This window comes from Fulvia fulva, chromosome 2 (genome assembly GCF_020509005.1).
Source record: "Fulvia fulva chromosome 2, complete sequence".
In the NCBI taxonomy this organism is placed as follows: Eukaryota; Fungi; Ascomycota; class Dothideomycetes; order Mycosphaerellales; family Mycosphaerellaceae; genus Fulvia; species Fulvia fulva.
In genome coordinates this window covers 2,441,252-2,465,139 of record NC_063013.1, presented here as the reverse complement: position 1 = coordinate 2,465,139, position 23,888 = coordinate 2,441,252, and the positions used below count along the sequence as shown (strand labels likewise).

Sequence of the window (23,888 nt, the reverse complement as noted above, 5' to 3'; positions counted from 1 at the left end):
TGAGAGTGGATATATCAGAACGGAATGTCTTCGGCAATTGATGGAGTCGCCTGCCGGCAAAGAGGTAAGAGCGCCGATCATCAATATCTTCATTGGCAGTCCACTAGATTTGATGTGAACACTGCGCCAACACCCGTCACAACTGCCAGGTGTTAACATGTTCAGGGAGTGCATTGAAGTCGAATCAAAGAATGTCGCTGTGCTCATCATGCAGGCAAGGTGCCCGTGGATCGGGGTATCGCTCTGGGCCAACTCCACCTACCACGGAGCTGAAACGCAGCTCAACGTAGCCAGAAGTAGTACCATACACATCCAGCGAAATATACCAGGTACATTGCAGGTCCTCATCGTCACGTCATATATATAGGCTGCTGCAGCGGTACAAAGCCGATCGACATGTCAGATGTCGATGCAGCATTTGTATGTATCTCGTCGCTCCAGGCGACGACGGTGTCTCGTTGTAGACATGCCTTACACTTTGGTGCCTCGGGCATTGGAGTGCGGTCAGGTCTCTCAGGCACAGCCAACCAGTGGCAACCTGCAATCATGGCCTGATCGTTGCATAGGAGGTCTTTGGCGTGATCTTGCGCGAAAGCGCTTACATCGAAAAGTCCATGTCTGTCTGACCGTCTCGGATCTCTGATACTCTACGATCATCTGAGTGGCTCTGCCCATCTATCCACGGCTGATGGGACGTCATGTCCTCGAAGAGGTAGCATGGTGACGATGATTATCTGCCCAGGAGAGAAGTAACATTTCCAGATGATTCAGATGATCGCTTGTTCATCTCTGGCCCGAGCGCCCCGCTGTAGGCTCGATCTCCAAGACTGGGCGTAAGTGCATCAAAGTCCTCTCCCGGCAGCTCCTCCGGCAAGGCGAATGAGAATTGGCTAGCGAAGACGGCCATGGTCTTGTTCCGGACTTCAGGATCGGGGCCTTGAGCAAATTCGTGGCCGCCATGTTCCGCCCCAAAATCGAAGCCGCCGACGTCAAGCTGGAGGTTGATCGCAACTCGCTGCCGCTGGGGCGGATGCGCCAGTGAAGCTTCCTGACGTTCTGTGCATGTGCATGTGCAGGCGCGGCTGTTGTAGACTAGACTACCTCTTGTGCCAACCTTCCTCCTACCTTCGCGCGCGACAACAACGTATGCTGGAGAGTGTGCGCCATCAGCTCAAGATAGTTCTAGATCTCGGGTGACGTGACGAACGAGCGTCTGCTGCGATGCCTCGGCCCACGCTGCCTGCCGACTCGCACACGGCAAAGAGACTCGAACACGCCACGGCACAACACCTCCACGAAACGACTCGCCGCGTCTTCATAGGCCCCGTGCCCGAGGGCTGGCTCCACAGCCACCGCAAGCAATGGTACAGACAATACGTCGGCAACAGTGCGGAGAGACAGCCCACCTTCACAGCAGCTCATCCCGTGTCGAACGTTGGCCACGACACAGAAGCACAGCCCACGAACGAAGGCAGCGGCAGCCTCGAACCAGCCGAAGATGCTCTACCAACGTCGCCGACTCTGTCCGCAGGAGGAGCTGCACTGCGCGAGCCGGAGCCTGCCACTAGCATAACCAGTCTCCTGCACAGCCGACGTGGCAGCCAACGTGTCAGCTCTGTGAGCGAAGCACCACGCCCGCAGCCCACCGATGGTCCCAATGATGAGCAACCCACCGATTCTGCCCCGCCTCTGCAGCCCATCCTCAACACAAGCAGCAGAGCTTCCCGCGTAGCACGTGTGGCTAGCAAGCTACCAGTGCCCAAGGTACGCTTCACAGAAGCTAGCAGACTTCAGTTGAGAGCTCGAGCCCAACGTCTAGCAGCAAAGGGCAATTTCCGGAGCTCCAAGGTCAAGAATGGAGAGATGATGAAAGTGGACAAGATGCTGATCCGCATCGACATTACCCAGCAATCGTTGCGCGAGGACTATGACGAAAAGATCAGTCAGGGGGTGGAGACCAAGAGTCTGGACAAATGGCGCGAGTTCATGGTAGTCTGCAGGAGACACACTGAAGACGATGCGGAAGCCGTGCTGCAGTTCTATCAGACAAGGGTGATTGCTGTGAAGGAAGGTCAAAGCGTGAAGAAGAAGCCCAAGAGGCAGATACTGCTGAGCAGCAAAACGTCCAAGGTGAATCTATACTCGGCCTTGGACAAGACATTATGTGTCTGGATGACGAATGGCATGCGGACGACAATATATTACCTCCGAGCACAATCAACGGCTGCCGCGGTCGAATGGTACACTTTCCTGCGAGGGCTGCTGGGACATAAGCGAGCTCAGACTCTGCAGATCAATGTTCCAGATCTGAGTGTCAGCCTTCGCCTGGATGATCCGTTTAGGACATTGGAGGAGTCTCAGACGCTTGTTGACGCCGCTGAGGGCGACGAAGAAGCATTAGCCAAAGCTGTGCAGGAAGAGAAAGGCGCGGCCGATGCAATTGTCTCACGTTGTCTCGAAATGCTGAAGCAGTCACCAGCATGGGACGATGTGCTCAAGTCGTGGGCGCAGACCGATCGAATAGGCTTGGCGTGGAAGCGCTACGACCGACTTGAGTGGGTATTCGGGGCTGTTGAGCAACGTATGTACGGCACCATCGGCATGCAGAAGACTCACGATTTGGAACTGCGACCGAAGGATCACTACCCGCTCTCTATGCGACAGCGCGATGGCGAGGTCCTGCAAGAGCCCACTCCAGTCGAAGGCTACCTGATAAGACTCACTTCGCAAAAAGGCAAGGAGATCAAGCTCAAGCGGATGATGTACAAGCGATTGTACTTTACGACACAAAGTCAGTATCTCGTCTTCGTCCAGCCAGCGAAGTCAACACCACCGCCCTACAAGGCTCCATCTCGGGAGGACAACAGGACAGTCCCGTCGGCGAAGGAAATACTGGACGAGATGCCGCTAGTCTACGAAGTCGATCCATATCCGCTCGAAGGTGATCATGTTGCTTGGCTGGGCACCGAAGGCCTTGACGGCGCCGAAGAGCTCGAGGCAAGGGACAAAGGAGCCGCAGCTGAGGCAGAACGCAATGTGAACATGATGCTGGCCTCAGATGGGTTTGTCAATCTGTGCAATGTCAAGCACGTGCGCGATTTCCACAGAAGCGCGACGCCAGTGGATGAGCACTTGGAAGACGGATCCGACGTTGACTTTCATGAAGAGGGCAACAGCAATCGCACCGAGGATGGTAATACTCAGGAAGTCGATGAGGACCGCGTGCTTGAGCTTGTCCTTAACAATGGCCTGGTCATTCGTCTACAGGCTTACAATAAAGCCACCAGGAACGAGTGGAGGAGTCGCCTCAAATTACTGGTCGCCTACTGGACCGAGCGGAAAAGGGCAGACATGGCACTCTACAAGACGACACGTGAACAGAACCTACAGCAGCTCGGCATTGACGAACGTGCAGAAGCAGTAGTCGGCCAATTTGCGTACAAATGGGAGGTCAATCAGTCGTATGCTTCGCCGAAACTGTACAACATGTGCGGCATATCGGAGTGTCGCACGATACACCACTCTGGAGTACTGTTCCGCAAACCAAGGAAGCACACCACATTTAATCGATGTCACGTTGTGCTATCGCATGGTCACCTACTCATTTACCAAGACACACTCAGGAAACGGTCAGGCAAAAAGTTGGTACACATCCATCACGAGCGTATTGCATCGATCTCGCTCGAAGGCTGCTACCTCTACTCCGGATTACTCACCGAAGGCGACCTCCTTTACCAAAACCAGACTTTTGACTCAAACGCGCCCGGACATCATGCACTGCCGCGGATCTACCTCGAAGATAGCTGGACCAGCACCGACGAGGACGCCATGACTACTTTCGTAATCTGGCATGCTAAGAGCAAGTCCTGGTTCAAAAGCTCGCAAAATGTCGACGATGTCAGGGTGGCTGAGCGCAGTAGTCTCGAGAGCGACTCCAAGCGCGAAAAAGGCAAGACCAAGCTGACCCGTGTCAGCCAGCTTGGTGCAACAGGTCGCAGCGTCGTCTTCAAGGCGCGAAGCCGTGCTGAACGAGACCATTGGGTCCTTGCTATCCAGGTTGAGATTGAACGGCTGGCGGCACAGAACGAAGAGGTGCGAATTGTTGACGATGAGAAGGAGAACTAGCAAGCACCTCATGCGCAGCATCGGCCTTCGACGGCCTATAACAGCAAGCAGATTTGCCATGGGAGCGGCCGGAATCAAGCAGATTGCATAGCATTGGAACCCAGGAGCATTAACAGCGTTGGCGTTAAGGAAGCAAATACCCCGGAACTTTCGACTCACAGTATGGAGCATCAGAGATCTATCGTTGATACAGGCATATTTAGTGTTTAAGAATGAACATAATGGCATACGCATGTGCTGCGATACATCCTTGAAGGACGTCTTCCGAGCTTGCTCGGCAAGTGAGAGCTTGAAGCCGAGTATCCGCGCTGGATGAGGAGAGGGTGGAAGGCCACGTATCTGACAGCACAGCTATAGGTAACATTCGCCCTGCAAGCGGTTGGCATCACATTCACTGGTCCACAAGCCATGCCGCACAAAGAAGAGAGCACTCTACGAGTCACTGAGCTGCATCCAACTTTCGCAGCTGAAGTTCGAAGAGCTTCGTGCCGTTGTCTCAAAGGTTGGTGTACACTACGAGCAGCATGATTCTTACCCATAGTAATGAGTCTTCTACAGTATGGCGTAGTCCGTTTCCCGGAAACAGGCCTTAACGATGCAGGACATGTCGCCTTCGCCGCGCGGTTCGGCGAGCTCGATGATGTCACCGTGCAACAAGCTAGGTAAGAAGAACTGCCTGGCATTCGACCAACTTCTCGACGTAAGCAACTTGCCGGAGGATGGCTCGATTGCGCCTCTTGACAGCCACCGCGCGGCTATGAACAAATTCAAGCACCGTTCCAAAACTACACAGGTCCCCTCCTATATCCGTACTAACAGCACGCCAGGGTAACACCCTCTTCCACGTCGCTCCTTCAACCCCCGTCGCGCAGGCCTCAGCATCCTCCGCGCCGCACAGCTCCCTCCTGCCGGCACAAGCGGCGCAACAGAATTCGCAGATTCCCGCTCTGCATACGACGATCTACCCCAAGACCTCAAATCTCTCCGGCAACAGAAAGACTACGTCGCCTGCCACTCCCTTTACCACTCCCGCAAAACCGCCTCGCCTGAAGCGCTCCCGGGTCTCAAACCTGAGGACCACTTCATGTCCCGTCACTGTCTTGTGCAGAAGCATGAAGCGAGTGGGAGGATGAATTTGTACATGGCAAGTCATGTTCATCATATTGGGGGATTGGAGACGGAGGAGAGTAGGGTGCTTGTGGAGAGGCTTTACGGACTTGCGTGTAAAGGGAAGTATGTGGTGAGTATACCGTGGGATAGGGAGGGAGATCTGGTGGTTTGGGATAATACGTGTGTGATGTATCGGAGTACGGGGGGTGGGTTGGGTTTGAGGGAAAGTTTGTTAGAGGTGTGTTATTGAATGTCATGTGGGCTTGTCATGTGGTATTCACTAACTCTGGTCTACAGATATGAGAAGAGCCACAGTCCATGATGGGAGTAGTCAGGCTTGGGGCTTGAATGAGCAGAGTACGGAGAGGATGGGATTTCCCTAGTCCATGTATTCACGAATGCATCGCCTCGTGCTCCCGTGGTGCGTGGCGGTTCGTTCATTGATGTTTGTTGTAGGTCAAGAGTAGCAGTCATGCACAATGCGGCCTTCAGTGCTACTGACGACCTCCCCATGGCCCTTCTCCCTCGAAGAGACCTGCGACGAGCATAGTGCCAGCCATGAACGACGAGCTTGTAACATCTCGCTGGAGCGACAGCTCAGAAGAATCTCTACAAAGACGACCAAGTCTGTGGAGGCGAGGGACGACAGAACGCACCACGCCACAAGCTGAGAAAGGAAAGGTCCCCCTACATCGTCGCATAGCCAAGGCCCTGGGCCTCAAAAGAGACTCGAAGGACAAAGTCGACCCCAACGACTCCAACATTACGGGGATAGTCTCAAATCCAGCAGCAGACTTCGACGCTCTTGGCCGACCAATACGGTACCCGCTTTCGCAGCAATACAAAGAACCCGAAGAACCCGAAGAACTGGCCCTCCGGATCAAGAGCCAAGAGCAGCTCATCGCAACACACCGCATCTTTCGAGGTCCAGTCCCACGACAACCAGCCCCAGGAGTCGACCCTCGCACCGCCGACGAAGACGCGGTGGCGCTCAGGGGAACCCTTGAGCTCGCCTTCCTAGCACCGTGCGAGAAGAAAGTCCTCTTCCTGCTGCGTCGTAGCCAGCGGGTTTCGCGCTTCAGGCCGCTGTTGGAGCCGCAGAATGAACTCTTGTTAGTCAATACGCTGGACTATGACAACATACTCGCAGCGCAGACGCTGGTGAGAGAGCTGCCGGACGATGAGAGACAGTTGATGTGGTCGAATTTGCATGGGCAGTTGCTGGCGCACCAGTCGTATATCTTGAGGTTGGTGTTGTTCCACCCTGAAATCAGGATTACGACACATACTAGAGGTAGGTGCACACAGTCGCAAGCAATGGCTCTTACTGACTTCGAGCAGGTAGTGGTGTGGAATCCCCCGAGCCGTTCGACAGGCCTGAGACAACCCAGTTCTTCAATCAAGTACAGATCCTCACCAAGACAGATTCCCGAAAGATCCGGTGGGGTCTTACGGCTACAGCGAGTCCCAACAATGGTGCTCTTGTCAAGCGGGAACAATCAGCACCTCGATTGCGTCTTCGCGGTGGAGGAGACACATCATGGCGAAGCTTACGAACTTACCACGACCACCTCCGGTCCTCGCGATCGGTGCGGCGCATTGAAGATGAAGAACGAGCGCCTACGATCCTGTGGTGGCTTGCAGGCGGGAACAATCGCCGCGGCCGCAGGATCCCAACAGGAAGTGAGCTGCGAGCACGCCGCGCAGCTGAGAAGGAGAACATGTATCAAGCTCAAATTGTCGCGGTATGAGTAGCAATCCTGACACATCCGCAGGCAATCGGTAGGCTTCTTCGGTACTGTCCGTGGCGTGAGGAGCCGAAAGGCACCGGCAACAAAAGCTGTTGCCGGCGAGACTAGCAAAGAGGAGCCCGATGATACTGCTGAAGCGCCGGCTCCAGACGCTGCCGAAGAGGTTGATGAACCGAAAACGAGCCCTGCGGAGGCTTGGAGCGGAGCAGATGACGCCAATTCTGTTGCCGCCGAAGCTCCGGAGCCCATAGATGCGGCGGTCGTTTCATCCAAGGCTGAAAGCGAGGTTGGTGCTACAGAGGTAGCCAAGCCGCCTCCTAACGGCTCAGATCATGGTGAAGATGTTGGAGAAGGAGCTGGTGACACCCCAACCGGAGTCAGTGGCGGCGATGAATCTGCTACGGGCTGATCTGGGTGGTCCTGGCAAAGGGGTCATCGTGTTTCCCATGAAATGGCTCGATCGTCCTAGATTGGTCACGGCTTCTTCGTGGCTTCATCATGCTGCTTCGTTGTTGCCCTTACTACGCATATTAAATAATCCGTAGATCCAATGCTTGTCCAACATGAGCACGTGTTTGTCGGGTACGTACCTTGACAGCGGGTGACGTCTGTCAACATGCTTGCCTGATGCCCGGTCAGTAATAAGCTATAGCTGTAGGGTTCCTCGCGTACAAGTAGTGTTACAAGCTACCTCTACCCGTAGAATTCCCTAGCTCCAGAGTACTTGCAGCGTCTGTGGTGTCATCCTTTTTCTTGCCAGTGATCGTCGGTGTGGTGAAAGAACTTTGACGAGTCCTGGCAGAGGTCGATAGCATGCACGTGGGCATCAAGCCGGTCGCTTGCAGTTGCATCATGTGAATGTTCTACCGTGACGTGTCACTTCCGTTTCCGGTATCTCTGATGATCCTCTGGGATTCCGGACTGAGACGTTCAATGAGGAAGTTCGTGTGAGGTACCTCTTTCGGGCAGGTGCACAACCCGACGAGAGCTGATACCATTCCACAGGGCTGCTGCTGAGATAAAGTAGGATCCCGAGCGCATCGGCTCTCGTTCATGTCGCGGGCTTCGTGATCAGATCCCTATCCGGTGCCAACAATCGTGTTTCTGATGCCATCGAGTGAAAGGTGTCTAGCGTCATGTTGTTTGCTTCCACTAGGCGAGATGCGCGGTGATAGCACAATCTTGTTTGACGGCCTCAGTCTCACGCTTGCAGCTGCAAGATTCTCTGTCGGTGAATGCTCTCCTTGCTAGCCGATGACTACGGATTCCTATGCCGAAGTGCAAACGGGTGACTTCGGTGGGTTGGGCAGCATTTCTGATATTTCTTCCTTTCCCTGGCTCACAGTAGTTGAACCCAGGATTCCTTTCGACAACAAGCCCGTCAACACCCGTAGTCAGACAATACCGCTTGGCGATAATACGAGAGACGCGACGCGTTGCAAGGAACGTGTTGTTGTGATCCGGAATGTCTCGTGCTCAGATCAAGAGCGGGAGGAAACGGGTACACGTGATGGACGGAAAAGCACATTTCCACCGGGGATGGCATGCTAGTGCCATGCAGGCGGTCTGGCCCGCTGAGTCCGCGGTTCACAAGCACTTTTTGCTTATCTACGTCGAATCGCTTTCGTTCCACCGGTTCCATGGCGGCCGCCTGATACTGGTGGGGATGTCTGCCATACAGTATTCAAATCTGGCTTGCTTGGGGTGCAGCTGCAGACTGCAGTTCTGCGGAGAGGTCGATGTGATGCCGACTGTGCGCATCTCCGATTGCCATCCTTGGAGGCCGGCTTCTCATGGCTAAGTTACTCCACACCTCACACGACAGTTTGTGTCGAGTGGTGCCTGACCGGACCGCTGCCGTCAATGTCTTGCCTGGTAGCCACAGGCGAAGGTCATGACCAACTAATAGAATCGTCGTCGCGGCCTCAAACATTGCACGGGCGAACAGTGGCCGCCAATCAAGGTCTGATGATTCCCACCCCGTCCGCTGATCGCCTGCACGCTTCGAAAGAGCTTCTAGCGGCGATGCTGTTAGAGCTAGCGCCGGCATCTCACGCGTTAAGCCGCAGCAGGAAGGAGGCGAAGGTCTACTACGATACATGTAGCACAGTAGCACACGAGCAATGACATGACGCATCCCTGCCATCCACGACAAACGCTCGTTGCGATATGGCGCATGTCACGGCGCTGCACGGTGGGATGCGACGCACGACACGCGATGCAGGGCGGAACACAGCTGAGTGTCCAGTCCGGTTGGATCCCTTATCAGCTTGACTCTAAAAGCATGTACAGTATCTGCGACCAACCGCGACTGGCTGTGCCGACGGTAGACGGCGCCGCCGGGCGCTGTTGTCATCCCCCTCCCTCGCAGTCCTCACTTCCTTTATCGTCCTAATAGCAGCGCGTCTCTTCTTTCGTGAATACTGCTACACTACATACAACACCACTCGGCCAGCCTTGCACGCGCGACATGATGCCCCAAGCGCGCCCGACAGCAATATCCTGGCACTTTTGATCGCGTCAACCCTGGCCTCTTTGGATCTTGACAACACTAAGGTTCCAGCTGTACGTGATAGTGCCTGTTCGCCGGTCGAGTGCCGTTCGTGCCAGAGGAGCCTCTGCGAGACTGCGCCAGCCTGCCCACGGCTTACGGCTTACGACACTTGCAATTACTTCTTTTACCTCACGCGAACCACGAAACCTACCCTACACTGGCGCGCGATGCTGGTGCCACGCTCTTACAAGTACAGCTCGTCTCCGCCCACCACCACTACGACGACCAACTACCCGAACGAGAAGACTCTTCGACGATCTGGCATGCGCAAAGCCACTGAACCTACCAGCGAACGGCACTTGTCGTCCAGGCCACCGTCGCCAACCCGAACATCGACAGAGCCAGTGATGATCCCACATGCTGCAGTGCCGGCACGACAGTCTTGCAACACAGTCACGGCCATCCCTACGGCCCAGCGGAGGAGTCAGACGGTGAACATCGGCAGGAGGAAACAGTCGGCACACGACCCGAATGCACTGCCGCCTGCTGTTGCTGCGCTTCTTGCAGTAACATCTATTCCACCCAGGCGACCCAACCGATATCGCAAGCGGATCTGTAACGACCGTCGTATTTCTATAGAGGAATTGGTTCAAGGCTGGAAGAGCGACTCTTCGCTCAAATCGAGCTATGGCAGTCCGGCTCTCAATGTCCTGTTGGAAGATAGCGGTTGTGAAGACGATGAGGCAGACCGGAAGGATAGCGTCCGGGAGCCGAACTACCTCAATTCGAGGTCTGCATCCAGCGATTCGATGCCATCGCTGGACTCGGACGACAGATCCATCCTATCATTAGGAAGCCCGTCCACGCCTGGATCTCTACGAAGTACGCGATCTTATTCCTACCTGAAGAAAGAAAAGTCACGGTCGCTGCCTCTGGCGGAAGACTGCGCCCTGGATCATCCACTTGCGGAACACAAGGACTCCGACGAAGATGACCTGATGTTCACGATGCAGAAGCAGGACATTCCACCTGCGAAACCGAGATCATCTTTCAAGTCTAACCTCACCTTGTCATTGCAGTCCTTCAAGAAAGCTGCCGTTGAATCGCTGTCGTCCTTCAGCCGTGCAAGTGCTGCTCACACGCACTCCAGAATCGCGACGCCACCAATCGATGATATGCTCTGGTCACATCCTTTCCTTTTTCCCAGGTTCAGCTCAGAAGTCCGTCCCGCGATCGATGGCAATGTCAGCGAGGCTGATCGGCGATATCTGAACCTTATGCCGTTGACTTTCGAGGAGCAGGAAGCACCATTTCAGCAAGCTCTTCACGCCCCATTCCTGGCAGAAGTGGTCGAGGACGCGCCAACAATCCAGCTGCAGACGTACAACAGCCGCGGCCGGCGGCGGGGCGGTCCAAAACGCGGTAATGCGAATCCGAATTCTGAAGCCGGGAGGGCGCTTCTCGGTGCTTCTGCAGTTCGGCAACGTGAGGTCCGGGAAAATCCCGACTTTTTACGTGTCGTCGTTCTGGAAATGAATATGCGGCGAGAAGGAAAACTTGAGCAAGGGCGAGCGAAAATCTGGCTGCCGCCCAGACAGTCGAGTCCAGCGCCAGGTGTGGCTCCGAGAGTGCCCAGTAGATGGCAGGGAGTCAGTGCGTACTGAAGGAGGGAAGAGTAGAACAACGCTTGAACAGCACAAGACGTTGATGAATTTGCAGCGTTCAAGCGATGATGAAGACATCAGAACGAAGAACGAAAGAACCATGTCTGGTGAGGGCAACCACCACGCATTATTAGCATTGCGGAAGAGGGGAAGACGATGGCAACATCTCTATACTGCCGCGAAGTATCACAGCTTCGCGTTATTTTATGACCTCTTGTGACCATCTGCTGCAGATCGCAGACTTCCTATTTCGTAAATGCCTCATGCTATTGCGCGATTTTGTGGCGGCCTAGGGAGTTTGGGGTAATTGGGGATGATCGCAGCGTCACGTGGGTTGGTATGTGTGCAACGTTACTTGGTCATGAGATGATGATGATGATGATAGCAGCCTCGGTGGTGAAGCGACTGCGTGTGAAGTCCAAATGGTCGGGCGAGCGCGTCCTCTCGGCAGCATTTACTTCGTCCCAAGGTGCTCGAAGCATCCTACGCGAAGTACGATTGATGCTGTCTTTGATGCGGCAACCACCTTCGAAAGTCTCTGCTGATTCTGGAATGATGCAGACATGATCCTGTCCAGTGTTTGCGCCTATCACAGCGGCCGGTTCTTTGATCTTTTTCGAAGCAATGGTCTAGCAATGCGTTTCACCGGCCTATATCAAGATGCGGCTCCCGCTGATAGCCTCTGCTGCACGCAATCAGAGGACGAAAGATGGCTAACAACAACGCAAACGGCATTCCGCACATCTTCAGAATACCAGCAGAGCTTCGAAATCAGATCTGGGAGCTGGCGCTCGTAAAACCGAACGGTGTTGATTTCAGTTGCGATGGACACCAAGCAAAATTGACCTCAAGCCAACATGACCATCCGATGGCTATCGTGCAGACCTGTCGTCAAGCTCGCAACGAAGGCATGGGACTATTCTACTCCAGGAACACTTTCACCATCAAGACTAGTGCCTTCGTAACGGAAGGTCCTGAACGTAAGTTCTACGGAGCCGAGCGCTGGGCAGAGCATCTCTGGCAATGGGTTCGTACTGTAAGCCGACTGAACATCAAACACCTGAAGCACATCATCATCCACTGTGGCGAATGGAAAGCCCAGCCTGGTCCGATAGACAAACCAAGGTCAGATCTCGCGCACAACCCAGAGATACACAACCTGTTGGCAGACTTCAGCCACTTCTTCCAGTCAGTCCATCCAGAATGCACCATCGACTTCGTTACAGACGTGACATAACATTTCGAGCCCTATGGCCACTTTGGCAACCGATTCCCACCGCCCATGAGAGATGGTTGGGTAGAGTTTGTCGGCCTGACGAGCTTCACGCTACCAATGAAGACCGAGTCCTCAGCACGAGATGAAATGAGGCGGATTACAGTGGAAGAGACTGCCCATCTGAAGCGAGGGCTCGACCAAGGCGTCATCGATCGAAAGGCGTTCGGCGACTTGCATGGCTACCTAATCCGATTTCGCACAGCCCTGGGGGAGCTGATCACGACGTGCTTCAAGGACCCGCCTCCGCGCAGCATCGATCCGTTCGGTGGTGGGGACATCATCTTGCCTGAGGCAAGAAATGCTAGAAAGAAAGCCTTTCTATAGGAGATGCAACTTGAGGCCGTTCAGGCGGAAGCGGAGGCAGAGCGTGAGGGGCAAGAGCGTGAGGTGGCAGGGGCTTGAGCGGATAGAGCGCGAAGGTGCAGAGCACGAGGAGGCCGAGGGCGAAGGATGAAGGTGAGGTTGACGAGCTCGAGCTACCGTGAGGTATGAACAGAGGCCTGCAGCAGATGATTCCTTCTGTACGCTGTCTTCATATTGCACAATATTACCTTACCAAGGCTATCGTTACTTCAAGAGAGACCGTTGAGCTCATACTACTCAGCTTCCTACTCTCGCTACATCAAGCGTAACGTACACATCAACAATCATCGCTCGTGGAAGCTCACTGCCAAACCGGTGCAACAACCTCCACAGCCCTCTCCACCACCGCCTTGATCCTCGCCTTCAGCGCACTATTAGCACACTCGACCTCAAGCTTCTCCAACCACACCTTCGCGCGATGCTGGTCAACTCTGATCTCCAGTCCCGGAACAGGAACGCCAGCCGCATGTAACCTCGCCACCTCTTGAGCTTCCTGCTTCTCTTTCGCGATCTCATCCATCTCGGCCTCTGCAGTTTCGCCGTTGGTCGTAGCAGATTCCGCTAGCTTTGGCTTCTCGATAGGTGTTATGGCCTCCTCGCCGAACTGTGCTTCCAGGAACATGAAGAGCCTGTTCAGTTTCTCCTCGAGTGTTAGGTTGGCGTGTGGGTTCTTCTTCTGTATGCCATTGGACTTCTCATCGTGATGGCTGTGGTCATGCAACTGGCTGCTTTGCTTGACGGCAGCGGGAGACGTCTCGACGGTGAGGAGCACGGCCATGACGGCATCGGCTATGCTATCGTTCGTTGCATTGCCCTCCCATTCGAGCTCGAGCTCGCCACCGGGTTTATAGTTGATGTGTACTGCGCCGCCCATGATGTCGAGTCGAGTGATATCGTTCCGAGGGATCTCCTCATCGGCTGCTTCTGTGCTAGAGGTGCCGTTGGCATTCTCAGGTGTAGTGATGCCGATAGTGCCAAACGTGCCTTCCAACGCCCATTTTATCAAGTCCACACTTGCGGAGGCGAGATTGATGCGTTGCCGGCAGACGAGAGTGGTCGTGGTCAAGCCAGCGTACTCCTTGAGGTCTTCTGCCGCCATGAGGGACAGCTTGAAGTCATTCTGCACAAGCACGCCGCTCACAATCTGACCTTGGTCTTGCGATTCTTCTGCCTTCGTCCTCTTGCTGTCGCTTCCTCCTTCCTCGTCCTCGTTAGAGTCTGGGGGGCTTGGCGGTAGGGTTGGCGGCTGGATTTGACTAGCCAGTCGTCCCACCACTCTTGCAATCTTGTCCTGGCGGAAGGGAATGCGAACTTCTTCGCAGTTGGCTGGCGAGTAGACCTTCATTTTCTTCAGACTGAGCAGCCTGCTCTTCAAACGCCCCATGTTATGTTTCTCGCCGTGAACGAGGATCACTACTGGCGCTCCAGTCTCCTCGATGAAGTCTCTGTTTTCCTGTCCGTCGACATGCACGGCGAAGTTGAACTCTTGCACGGTGCATCGTCTCGGGATCATCTGCTGTTCTTCAGCTCCTGCTCGCTTACCCAACGACATGTTTGCAGTCCGGTTGGTGACTGCTGCAATACTGTCCGGCTCAAGCATGATTTGCTTCGCCATGGTACCTTCCACACTGTAGCCAGTGATCACAACACCATTCTTCGGATCCGGCGCCCAACGCTCGAGCAACGCTCGACTCGGTCCATTCTGCAACATACCGGGGCTGGCTAGCACGACGCTACCTCCAACATCCTCGAACCTATCGACGCCTTTCAGCGCTCGTACGAATTGAAAGTCCCATGGTCCGGCGGTGCCGCCACCTCCAGCAGCTGCTGCGCTTGCTTGAAACTTTGCCTTGATCCGATCGTTCATGTTGTCAACGTATGTCTGATACACTACCATTACCTTCCTGGCGAGACCGGAAGCGTAGTAAATTGGGAACCGTCGATACTCTTCGTGGCGTTGCCAATAGTCTTCGAGGATCAGGAGAAGCTCTTGTGTGTTTCCCACAGCAGTGGTTGGCATGAGTACTCTGCCACCACGGTTCAGGATGTTTGTGACCGACTTCATAAGCTGATTCTCGCGTTCCTGCCTGGGCTCTCGGGTACTAATTCCGAACGTTGATTCCGTGATAAGGCAGTCTATCCTGACGTTCCTGGGGATTGTGGCAGGGATGAGATGGCGATCAGTCTCGCGGCTGTAGTCTCCAGTGAACAGGATGTTGAGACCCGCGATCTCGATATGGTACATGCATGCGCCGAGCACATGACCGGCAGGATATGGTGTGAAGCGAATGCCGTTGTGTGAATGGGTTGTGTTGAAGCTGATGGTCTGGATCATGGGCAGAGTTGACAGAATATCTTGCTCGGTGTAAAGCTGACTGACATAGCCGTCCGTTCCAGAGGTGGACGAAGCAGGAGTGTGCGTATTGTGGACGCGGACGGCATCTTGTGTTGTCCATTTGTAAATGGCTTTGGTCGGATGGGTCATGTAGACCTTGCCATTGAAGTCCGTTTTGGCGAGCACATATGGCAGTGATGCCGAGTGGTCCTGATGAAAACTGTTCACGTAACGTCAGTGGATCGATGCGATTCTATGCCAGAAACAATTCCTGTGTCTTCCAGGCAGTCATCACCGCAGACGGAACAAGAAGGCTAACAGTATACAAGTTGCATACCGTGACTATGGATGATGCTAAATTTCCTCCGCCAATGCGGAATGGAGGCAAAGGTGAATTCTGGGGATTGTGATGGGTGGAGATGATGCAAAATCGAGAGAATAACGCCTTTACTGCTTCCCCATCCCCTGTGCCCGATGACTGCCTGAACGCGGAGTGATATATCCATCTTTCTGGAGGTCGCGACTTACTGTGTAATCAAAAGGAGATCGACCGTACTCAGGTCAAACTCGTCGTAGAAAGGGAGAGCGCCCAGGCCTTCGTATGATGGGTGTATGCCGGCATCCAGCATCACCGTCTTGCCTTTGTACTGGACAACATGGCATGATCTTCCTACTTCGTTGCCTCCGCCCAGCGCCAAGAACATGAGCTCGTCCGAGGGGTCGACGGGCTCATCTTCCTCGTCTTTCGCGTTCATCTTGTCGTGCGACCGCTTTGTAGCCATCTTGCCGGTAGCGTGCGCGCAATGCGCGTCTTGATCGGAAGGCCGCGCTCGCTCGGAGTTGTGTAAGTGGTATTACGGGTGATGTCTTGTATGTGACGTCTCGACAGCGTGAGGACGGCGTGGTGTGGGCGTGTAACAATGCGACAACAATGAAGTGAAGAAGGTGGAAGCAAGGGTGAATCAGAATAGCAGTGGCTGCCACGATTGAGCCTCACTGGTGCACGGGCCCAGCCGCTCGCGAGGTCATCGTTCTTCACACCATCGACCGACAACACAACTCACAGGGCCAGAAAGCGCCATAATTACCGCGGCACCCACTATAGCTACCGGCGAATACCTCGACGACACTGCGACCAACCTCCTGCACAGACGCGACATCTGATGACGGCCGACGAGTGAGCAACCCACATCGAGGAGCCGCACCTCCACCTCGCGTGCTCCACCACCACGAAGCAGGACGCCCTCCACGAGTCGCGCGCATCCGACGTCAGCATCGCAGCGGCGACTGTAGCGGCGGTTGTCGCCAGATCGAGTGACCATGTCCTTCTCGATGTCACCGCCGGCGCAGAAGCCGCCGCCCTATCCGCCATACCAGCAGGCAGCTTCTCCGCAGGCCCAGTCGCCGTATGCTCCCCCACCAGCGAAGCGACAACGGCTGTCGCCCGATGCGAGGTCGCCGCAGGGTGCAGCACCGCCGTATGCGACGACGCCTAATGGCATGAGCGGGTATGCATATGGCCAACCCGTTCACTCACCATACAGTCCCTCGACAAGCTATGCTGGATCGCCGCAGAACTCTTTCAACACTCCACAACCGTACCAGCAGCCGAATCTGCCATGGCATCAGCAACCTCAGCCGCCTCAGCAACGCCCGGCGCAAAGCAGTCCGCCCGCGCAGAATAATGATCGAGGCCAGATGCCGCCCCCGCCAAGGCCCGTCAAAGAAGAGAAGGAAGGAGTGGACGAGATCAGTGACAGCTTGTTCGGCAGCGGTATCAACTTGAAAGATGAGGAGAACTACCTGCATAGCACATGGAACAACAGGCACGGCGCGATTGATAGCTTCGCAAGCAACCAGACCAACTCTTTCGGCTCAAGCACTATGGGCTCCAACAGCTTCAACATGCTCACGCAAGAAACTTCGTTCGGCAGTCAGGGGCAGAATGGCGCGTTCGCCGGCACCATGGGTCTGGAGCGCTCGCAAGAGCAGATAGAGAATGAGGCACGGCGCAAGAGAGAGCAGGCTGCGCGGCTAAAGGCGGAGAGAGATCAATTCCCACTGAACAACTCGTTCCTGCTTGGAAACAACGTCAGGAACCGAATGCACTTCTTGGCTCAGGAAGGCGGAGTCAGGCTCAACGTGCAAGGAGTCTACGTGAAGAATCCGGAGCATGAAACGCAGACGCAGGTCATGGTCAATGGCGACGGTAGCCAAGGTGTCGCTGCTGTAGACAAGGCGGCGAGCAAGGTCGAGCAGGGTGCGCCGATGGAGCACATCATCTCACTGCTGAGTCTTGCTGGCGGCGAGAGATTACGAAGCTTGGTGGGCGATGCGTATGGCCTTGCTCGTGCACGGCGCTATGGCGACCACGGTAGGGTGGTGCCTCCAGAGTTTGCAGATACTGCCGAAGGTGCAGGTGACAAGAGTCAAGATACCGTTGTGCCAGAAAGCATTACCGGCACGCAGTGGGACAAGACGCAAGCCTCGGAGCCCGAGCTCAATGGCGAGATACAGACTAATGGCGACAGGTCAACGCCTCAGGCCATGCAGACAGTGTCATTCCAAGGGGCCCTGAATGCCCGACTGAGAGAGCTTGCAGATCGTGACAGGAAGGCGGAGAAGGAAAGGCAGAAGAAAAGAGAGGCACGGAAGAAGAAGGCTGCCGAGTCGGGAGAGGGTGCTGGAACGACGCCTGCTGACTCCGGAGCTGAGACACCTGCAGCTGGCGCCGCACCAGTGGAACCCGCAGCACCTGTCAAGGTTTCTAAGAAGGAGCAAAACAAAAAGGCGAAAGAAGCACAAGCTCAAGAAGCGCAGTCGTTCCAATCGTCCAACATCACGGCCATGCACGCACTTGGAAACAAGAAGAACCGGTACTCTTGGATGACAGGTGGTGCACAGGGCTCGACCGCAAACCGATTCGCGAAGTCAGGCGGCAGTGGCACTGCCACGCCCAAAGCGCAAATAGATGCGAAGCCTGCTGCAGCTGCAAAGGAGAAGGAGGCCAAGGGCCCGACCTGGGGCGACTGGAAAGAAGACAGCGTCGATGGTCATGGTATACAACTCCGAGACTGGGTACTCGTTCTCGAGCGAGACGGCAAGGAGAAGAAGGCGCTGCAGAAAGCAGTCAATAAGCTCGCCTGAGCGACACCCCCCGCCAACTTTTCGTAGCTTCTGTGCTTCTTGGCAAGACTGATTGCGTGAATGCTTTTGAGATGGGCTGGAATCTGACCTGGGTATGCGATTCAGCGGCGGCGTTGCGGAGGCAAAAGGAGCATTTCATCAGTGCTTCAGCTACTACTATTACCACCAGATCATGCGATGCTTCGAAGAGTGTTTTGATACCATGGAGAAATACCCAATTATTGACCTCATTCTCACGCATACCCCAGCGCGATGTCCTCAGTGGCCACCTATCTGTCATGAGCATGACTATATCACACCTTGAGCTACAGTCTGTGTCCCGTGCGACTTTCATCTAGGTGAGGTTGTGGCGCTGCACGAGAGTGGATCTTTGATCAATCATGCATCACCAGGTGCCGCTCTTGGCTACTAAGAAGCGAGACATGGCGCGCTCCATTCGTGTCGTGCAGACTGGAGCTGGTGTAACGATGCAACCTCAAACGTCACGTGAGGGCTTGACACAAAACGCTCGCCCGCGTCTCACCGCGGTTGCGCACATGAAGAGTTGAGAAGTTTTACTGTCATGTGCAATGGGAACAGGGACAAGACTCGGTTACCACGCGTGCCACGACATAAAGTGACCATGTAGATACACGCGCATTCCTAAGCTTGCCACCCTTGCTTCGCGTCAACTCCTTCCTTAGTGATTATCATCACTCTCTGAAACAGCACGCTTCTTCAGACTTCGTCTCAAGTCAGCCTCGACAAACATTAATACGAGCAACAGCTTCACGCATACAGTCGCTACCGCACATACCCACCACTACAAACACTCTTGGTCGCCATCCCATCAATCCACAGTCTACAAAAACCCATACATCACCTTAACACCACCCACCTCACCTCCAAGATGCAGTTCACCACCGTCATCACCATCGGCCTCGCCACCTCCACCAGCATGGCCCTTCCCTCCTTGTCCAACGCAAAGGTCGCCGCCCTCGCAGCCCCCTACGTCCCCTCCCCACTCGAGGACCGCGCCTCCGTCAGCGACATCAAACTCGAGGCACGTCAGGCTTCATCCAACAGCACCGAGAAGCCCAAGGCCACCATCAGAGTCTGCACCGAGCCTGACTTTGAGGGCGAATGCTATATCTCCACCTGGCCAGTCAACACGTGCATTGACCTGAGGGGCTACAAGGGTATCACGGAGAGCTTCGAAGTGTTCGATGGCTTCGAGTGTTTGGTGATGCAGTAAGTAACTCGGATCATGATGAGTTGGAATGGTCAGGGGAGAAGGTGCTGATTTATCTGCAGGGGAGCCTGTGATGCCGCTACTGGGTACGTCTCGATCGGTGACTCTGGTGAAGACGCAGAGATCGGCGAGGACCTGACGAAGTTTGACTGGATCAAGGCATGTTCATGATGATCGAGGAAGTAGAGACGAGATGGTTGCTGACTTTTTGATGCAGAATGCGACTAGCTACATGTGCTTCACCGAGATCACGGAGCTGCGTCGCTTCGTCCTTCGTGCCAAGGCTGCCAGAGTCGCTGTCCACCTTGAGTAGAGGTCTCAGGCATGCAAGTACGTGGTACATGAGAACGAGTGGTGGTGGTCGATGATGCAGGAGACTAGGAATCCTGGTAATGGCTCTCAGCGGTAGACATGCATGTGATGAGACGAGGAAGACAAACGGCACCTCAGAAATGATAAAGTTCCGTGTAAAGCTTCAAATACAGTAGTACCTAGTCTTCCCTAGGTAGAGCAGTGAAATACAATGAAAAGTATTCCGTCTCCCCGATTCTCATCCTAAGCAAAGCAATCGTAAGTAGTAGCGACACCTCAGGCGCTCGTGCCAGTGCGGCGATGGAAGATAGCCAAGTCGACCGCGTGCGTCAACTTGCTTCCGATCTCCGACAGTAGACCCTGCTGCCAAAAACCCAGCGTCGCGAGCCACCGATCAGTCCATGCGAGGCGCTTTGTACCTTGAGTCGTCTGCTCGTGCGAAAACTCGATGAGAATCGACTTGAGCACTCTCGCCGGTGGACCGAGTGCTTCGAGCTCCTCTCCCTCGATATTATAGCCTCCTCGTTCAATGTGACCTGCAGAAGCATTAGCGTAGCTTAGAAAAGGGTGATGCGCTCGAGAGCGCTTACCTGGATCGAGGAGTGCCAGCATCTTGTCCATGAGACAACTACCAACACCCTTTCCATGGTGGTCGACATGGACGAAGATACTGAGAGACGCTGCGTAGCAATACATGCTCTCTGACGATTTCTTGTAGTCGTTGGCGAAGGCAAAGCCGATGACCTTGTCCGGCAGTACAAGGTCTTCACCAAAATTCTTCTTCTTGCGGGCTTTGACCACACCACCACGCTCCACCGCAACGATGAATGGCATCTTGTTCCGCAAGACGTCGTGGTATTGGCGTAGCATATCGCCATCAGTCTGAGAGACTGTCTCTGGCACGGCGCAAGTTGCATTCACGTAATGGTTGTAAATGTCGCGAATGGCCTGCATATCGATCGGCTTGGCAGATCGAAGGAAAATCTTGAACCCAGGCTTGATAGCAGGCTCCTGCTTGAGGCTTCCAGCTGACTTGATAACTTTTGCAGTGATATGTGCTTTCTTCTGGGCCTTCAGTCGCTGCTTTTCGTTCTTGGCGGCTGCTTTGGCACGCTCGAAATTCTTGCGATTCTCGGCATGTTGCCCACTGCCCATGTCGTGCTCGCGCTTCAATTTCTCCATGGCGTTCTCGTCCGGATCGACACCAGTAATCGCAGGGAATTCGACGACTGGAAAGAAGTGAGCGCCGCGTGGAAGCGTTTCCCAGTAAGGCCTGACGTCTCGGAGGTCGTCCTTATCTTCCGGAGCAGGTGTTGACAGTAAGATCTCCTCCCAATGTTGTTGGGGAGATATGCGGCGAAAGACAACAGGAATCCAGTACGATGGACACATGTCGCCCATCGGCTGTTCTGCCCCAGAACTGACGGCCTCATCAGAAGGATTGAAGGCATACGTGGTGCCACCGATGGTGGTTGGTCCTGTGGACAGGACTCGCTCCTCTTCAGTCACGTTCTTTGCAAGAATCATCTCATGACAGTTCAACCATTGCTGAATTTGGCCTTCGTTCTGATCGCTGCGGAAGGCAGGCCGGCTGTCCCAGTCGACAGGCGCTGGTGCCCATTGGCCGCTCCATGGGTCCGCGAGTTTGTATCCATCAGCATCAACACCGCGACGTTTCTTGTTAGTTCCCCAGCCACTATCCGCACGCGCAGAATCACCCGAGGAGCTCTGTGCTTGAGCATTGTCATCCCAATTCGTGTCCCAGCGCTTTGGGTCGACCTTCGGGAAGTCTTCCTTTGTAGGCCAGTTCGGATTTCTCTCGCCACCCCATGGACGACAGCCACGACCCTTGTACACGAGTCGATCGGACACCTCAGATTGGTGAGCTGACGCTGCGACTGACTTGGCAATCTTTGGTGCAGGCTTCGGATCGCTCACGGTCACTCCATGTGATGCCAGTTTCTCGCGGATCTCCAAGGCGCCATCATTGTGGCGAGTTACTGGCTGAGATGCCGGTGGTGTAGACTTCTTCGGCCGTAGATGTGGTGGTACGGCCTTCGTGGTCGTGGTAGTGGTAGCCATCGAAGGCGTCTTCTTGGTAGTTGTGTAGGTTGTCGGTGGGTTGGTTGTTTGTGCGTGAAGGGCAAGCGAAGGTGGCGACCCGAGTGCAACCCTCTCAGCCTGTGACAATAGATTTTCGGCGTCTATTGTTGTCGTTGTGCGCGGCGCAATCGACTGATTTTCGGCGGGCGGGGTTGACATGGTGCCGTTCGCGAGGAGCGTTGCGAAGTTGTCGGCCTGATCCGCCTCTTCTTGCTGAGGGTCCATCTTGTTCTTCTTCGAGCGGCCGCCACGTCCACGATAGGCACGCCTGGCCTTCTTCTTCCCCAGACCTTGGTCCAACAAAAAGCTGCCGTGACCGGGCTGCGGCATCATGGTTGCCATGTTGAGATGATATCTTACGAGTAGTAGGAACCCTTAAAGTCAGCCGGCAGGGTCGATGAAACAGTTAGCAAAGTTTCGACGTCAGGAATGAGGAAGGCACATACCGACTTGCGTCCCGACTTCTTCTGCTGCTCACGATACTCGGCGCTTGCTTTCTTGGCTTTGGTGACACGCTCGTCGTTGCTGTGCTTCCACATGCCCCAAACCAAGAAGAGCAGCAAGCTGGTGAAGGAGAAAAGTACGCCTTTGCCTTTCGACTCGGACGACATGAGCTGGTGGAAGAGTATCACTGAGGGGGTTCGGTGATGGTGAAGGCTGTCTGGATCGTTGTCGGTGGAATGTGGTCGATGTCTTGTCCAGATGAAAAGCAACCAGGAATCAAAGCCGTATAGTGTGAAGAAGTCCTGCCACAACGGTCCGTCCGTGCGGCAAGTGACCAAAGTGATGAGCCCGGTCTACGCACGTGATCGGTGCTGGAAGTGAAGCCAGTCTTTTCTTTAGTCTTCCTGTCAGTCTTGAGCAAGAAACACGAAGTTACCCAATATGCTTTCGATCTTGAGGAAGGCTCGCCTGAAAGACAAGGAGATGAGAATCCTTATGCTGTGAGTCCTCCGAGGGGGCTGTGTGAGGTGGTTTGCTGAGTTGAAGGTAGTGGCTTGGACAACGCAGGCAAGACTACCATCGTCAGGAAGATTATGAACGAGGATGTCAATGAAGTCAGCCCGACGCTCGGCTTCATCATCAAGACGATTGACTACGAGGGGTAAGCACTTGAGATCAAGCCGAAGAGTGATCAAATACTGAACGAAGTGAAAGATACAAACTGAATATCTGTCCGCGGCCACGCCCACTTCGCAAGCTTCCTCGCTAACGACTGTCAGGGGATGTCGGAGGCCAGAAGACCCTCCGCACGTACTGGAAAAATTACTTCGAGAAGACAGATACCCTCATTTGGGTAGTCGATGCCACAGACAGAGAGCGTCTGGCTGACTGCCGTCATGAGCTCAAAGGTCTCCTCTTGCAGGAGGTATGCCAATATCCTTCGTCTCACTTATGCATCTCCTTGCTGACACGTCCAGCGCCTGATGGGAGCCTCTCTGCTCGTTTTCCAGAACAAGAGCGATGTTCCAGGCTGCATGGCAGAGGATGACATCCGCGGGGTGAGTGAAAAGCGCGTGGCTCCGGTGTAGCACAGCGAATCAGAACAGACAGATCGACTTACTTAAGCACCACAGGGACTGCAGCTCGACAGTATCCGAACACACAAATGGCACATCTTGCCGTGTTCTGCCATGACGGGCGAGAATCTGCAGGAAGGACTGCGATGGGTCGTCCAAGATGCTAAAGACAGGCTGTTCTTGTACTGAGATTGGGTCTAGCGATGAGCATTTCCATGCGATTCACTGTCTACATTGCTTGGCAGGTACTGGTGGCATATCAGGTCTAGCGCTGACCTGATGGCGGTACGGCGTTACCAGGGCGGATAGCAGACGCCATTACTCGCATGTACAACCCGGTCGCCATTGGAAGGGGCAGCTTTGTTTTGACAGACGTTTCACAGCTGCATATCGCTGCGCGTGTGATCGACAGTCTCTTGGTCTTCTTCACGCTGCATGAGGAACAAGCACGCGGTTG

The 23,888-nt window shown here is 54.7% G+C and overlaps 11 protein-coding genes across 11 annotated transcripts; 8 read left to right on the top strand and 3 right to left on the bottom strand.

Moving 5' to 3' along the window:
- Positions 1-1,221: 1,221 nt before the first annotated feature.
- CLAFUR5_02953 (uncharacterized protein) lies at positions 1,222-4,125 on the top strand (the record flags this gene model as incomplete). Its single annotated transcript, XM_047902101.1, has 1 exon — positions 1,222-4,125. One exon carries the CDS (start codon positions 1,222-1,224, stop codon positions 4,123-4,125), a length of 2,904 nt encoding a protein of 967 aa, XP_047758936.1.
- Positions 4,126-4,668: 543 nt separating this feature from the next.
- Positions 4,669-5,485, top strand: CLAFUR5_02952 (Alpha-ketoglutarate-dependent 2,4-dichlorophenoxyacetate dioxygenase; the record flags this gene model as incomplete). Its single annotated transcript, XM_047902100.1, has 2 exons — positions 4,669-4,787; positions 5,005-5,485. The coding sequence occupies 2 exons, from the start codon at positions 4,669-4,671 to the stop codon at positions 5,483-5,485; spliced, it is 600 nt and encodes a 199-aa protein (XP_047758935.1).
- Positions 5,486-5,793: 308 nt separating this feature from the next.
- Positions 5,794-7,395, top strand: CLAFUR5_02951 (uncharacterized protein; the record flags this gene model as incomplete). Its single annotated transcript, XM_047902099.1, has 3 exons — positions 5,794-6,529; positions 6,577-6,958; positions 7,011-7,395. 3 exons carry the CDS (start codon positions 5,794-5,796, stop codon positions 7,393-7,395), a joined length of 1,503 nt encoding a protein of 500 aa, XP_047758651.1.
- Positions 7,396-9,707: 2,312 nt separating this feature from the next.
- CLAFUR5_02950 (uncharacterized protein) lies at positions 9,708-11,144 on the top strand (the record flags this gene model as incomplete). The annotated part of the gene is made up of 1 exon (XM_047902098.1): positions 9,708-11,144. The coding sequence occupies one exon, from the start codon at positions 9,708-9,710 to the stop codon at positions 11,142-11,144; it is 1,437 nt and encodes a 478-aa protein (XP_047758937.1).
- A 709-nt stretch (positions 11,145-11,853) lies between these two features.
- On the top strand, positions 11,854-12,381 carry CLAFUR5_02949 (uncharacterized protein; the record flags this gene model as incomplete). The annotated part of the gene is made up of 1 exon (XM_047902097.1): positions 11,854-12,381. One exon carries the CDS (start codon positions 11,854-11,856, stop codon positions 12,379-12,381), a length of 528 nt encoding a protein of 175 aa, XP_047758124.1.
- Positions 12,382-13,084: 703 nt separating this feature from the next.
- CLAFUR5_02948 (Endoribonuclease ysh1) lies at positions 13,085-15,900 on the bottom strand (the record flags this gene model as incomplete). Its single annotated transcript, XM_047902096.1, has 2 exons — positions 13,085-15,338; positions 15,647-15,900. 2 exons carry the CDS (start codon positions 15,898-15,900, stop codon positions 13,085-13,087), a joined length of 2,508 nt encoding a protein of 835 aa, XP_047758125.1.
- Positions 15,901-16,438: 538 nt separating this feature from the next.
- Positions 16,439-18,265, top strand: CLAFUR5_02947 (uncharacterized protein; the record flags this gene model as incomplete). The annotated part of the gene is made up of 1 exon (XM_047902095.1): positions 16,439-18,265. The coding sequence occupies one exon, from the start codon at positions 16,439-16,441 to the stop codon at positions 18,263-18,265; it is 1,827 nt and encodes a 608-aa protein (XP_047758128.1).
- Positions 18,266-19,154: 889 nt separating this feature from the next.
- Positions 19,155-19,667, top strand: CLAFUR5_02946 (uncharacterized protein; the record flags this gene model as incomplete). The annotated part of the gene is made up of 2 exons (XM_047902094.1): positions 19,155-19,495; positions 19,559-19,667. 2 exons carry the CDS (start codon positions 19,155-19,157, stop codon positions 19,665-19,667), a joined length of 450 nt encoding a protein of 149 aa, XP_047758129.1.
- Positions 19,668-20,084: 417 nt separating this feature from the next.
- Positions 20,085-22,253, bottom strand: CLAFUR5_02945 (uncharacterized protein; the record flags this gene model as incomplete). The annotated part of the gene is made up of 2 exons (XM_047902093.1): positions 20,085-20,344; positions 20,399-22,253. 2 exons carry the CDS (start codon positions 22,251-22,253, stop codon positions 20,085-20,087), a joined length of 2,115 nt encoding a protein of 704 aa, XP_047758126.1.
- A 14-nt stretch (positions 22,254-22,267) lies between these two features.
- CLAFUR5_02944 (uncharacterized protein) lies at positions 22,268-22,522 on the bottom strand (the record flags this gene model as incomplete). The annotated part of the gene is made up of 2 exons (XM_047902092.1): positions 22,268-22,304; positions 22,356-22,522. 2 exons carry the CDS (start codon positions 22,520-22,522, stop codon positions 22,268-22,270), a joined length of 204 nt encoding a protein of 67 aa, XP_047758127.1.
- Positions 22,523-22,796: 274 nt separating this feature from the next.
- CLAFUR5_02943 (ADP-ribosylation factor-like protein 2) lies at positions 22,797-23,620 on the top strand (the record flags this gene model as incomplete). Its single annotated transcript, XM_047902091.1, has 6 exons — positions 22,797-22,855; positions 22,906-23,016; positions 23,064-23,086; positions 23,135-23,280; positions 23,333-23,413; positions 23,489-23,620. The coding sequence occupies 6 exons, from the start codon at positions 22,797-22,799 to the stop codon at positions 23,618-23,620; spliced, it is 552 nt and encodes a 183-aa protein (XP_047758132.1).
- Between the last annotated feature and the right edge of the window lie 268 nt (positions 23,621-23,888).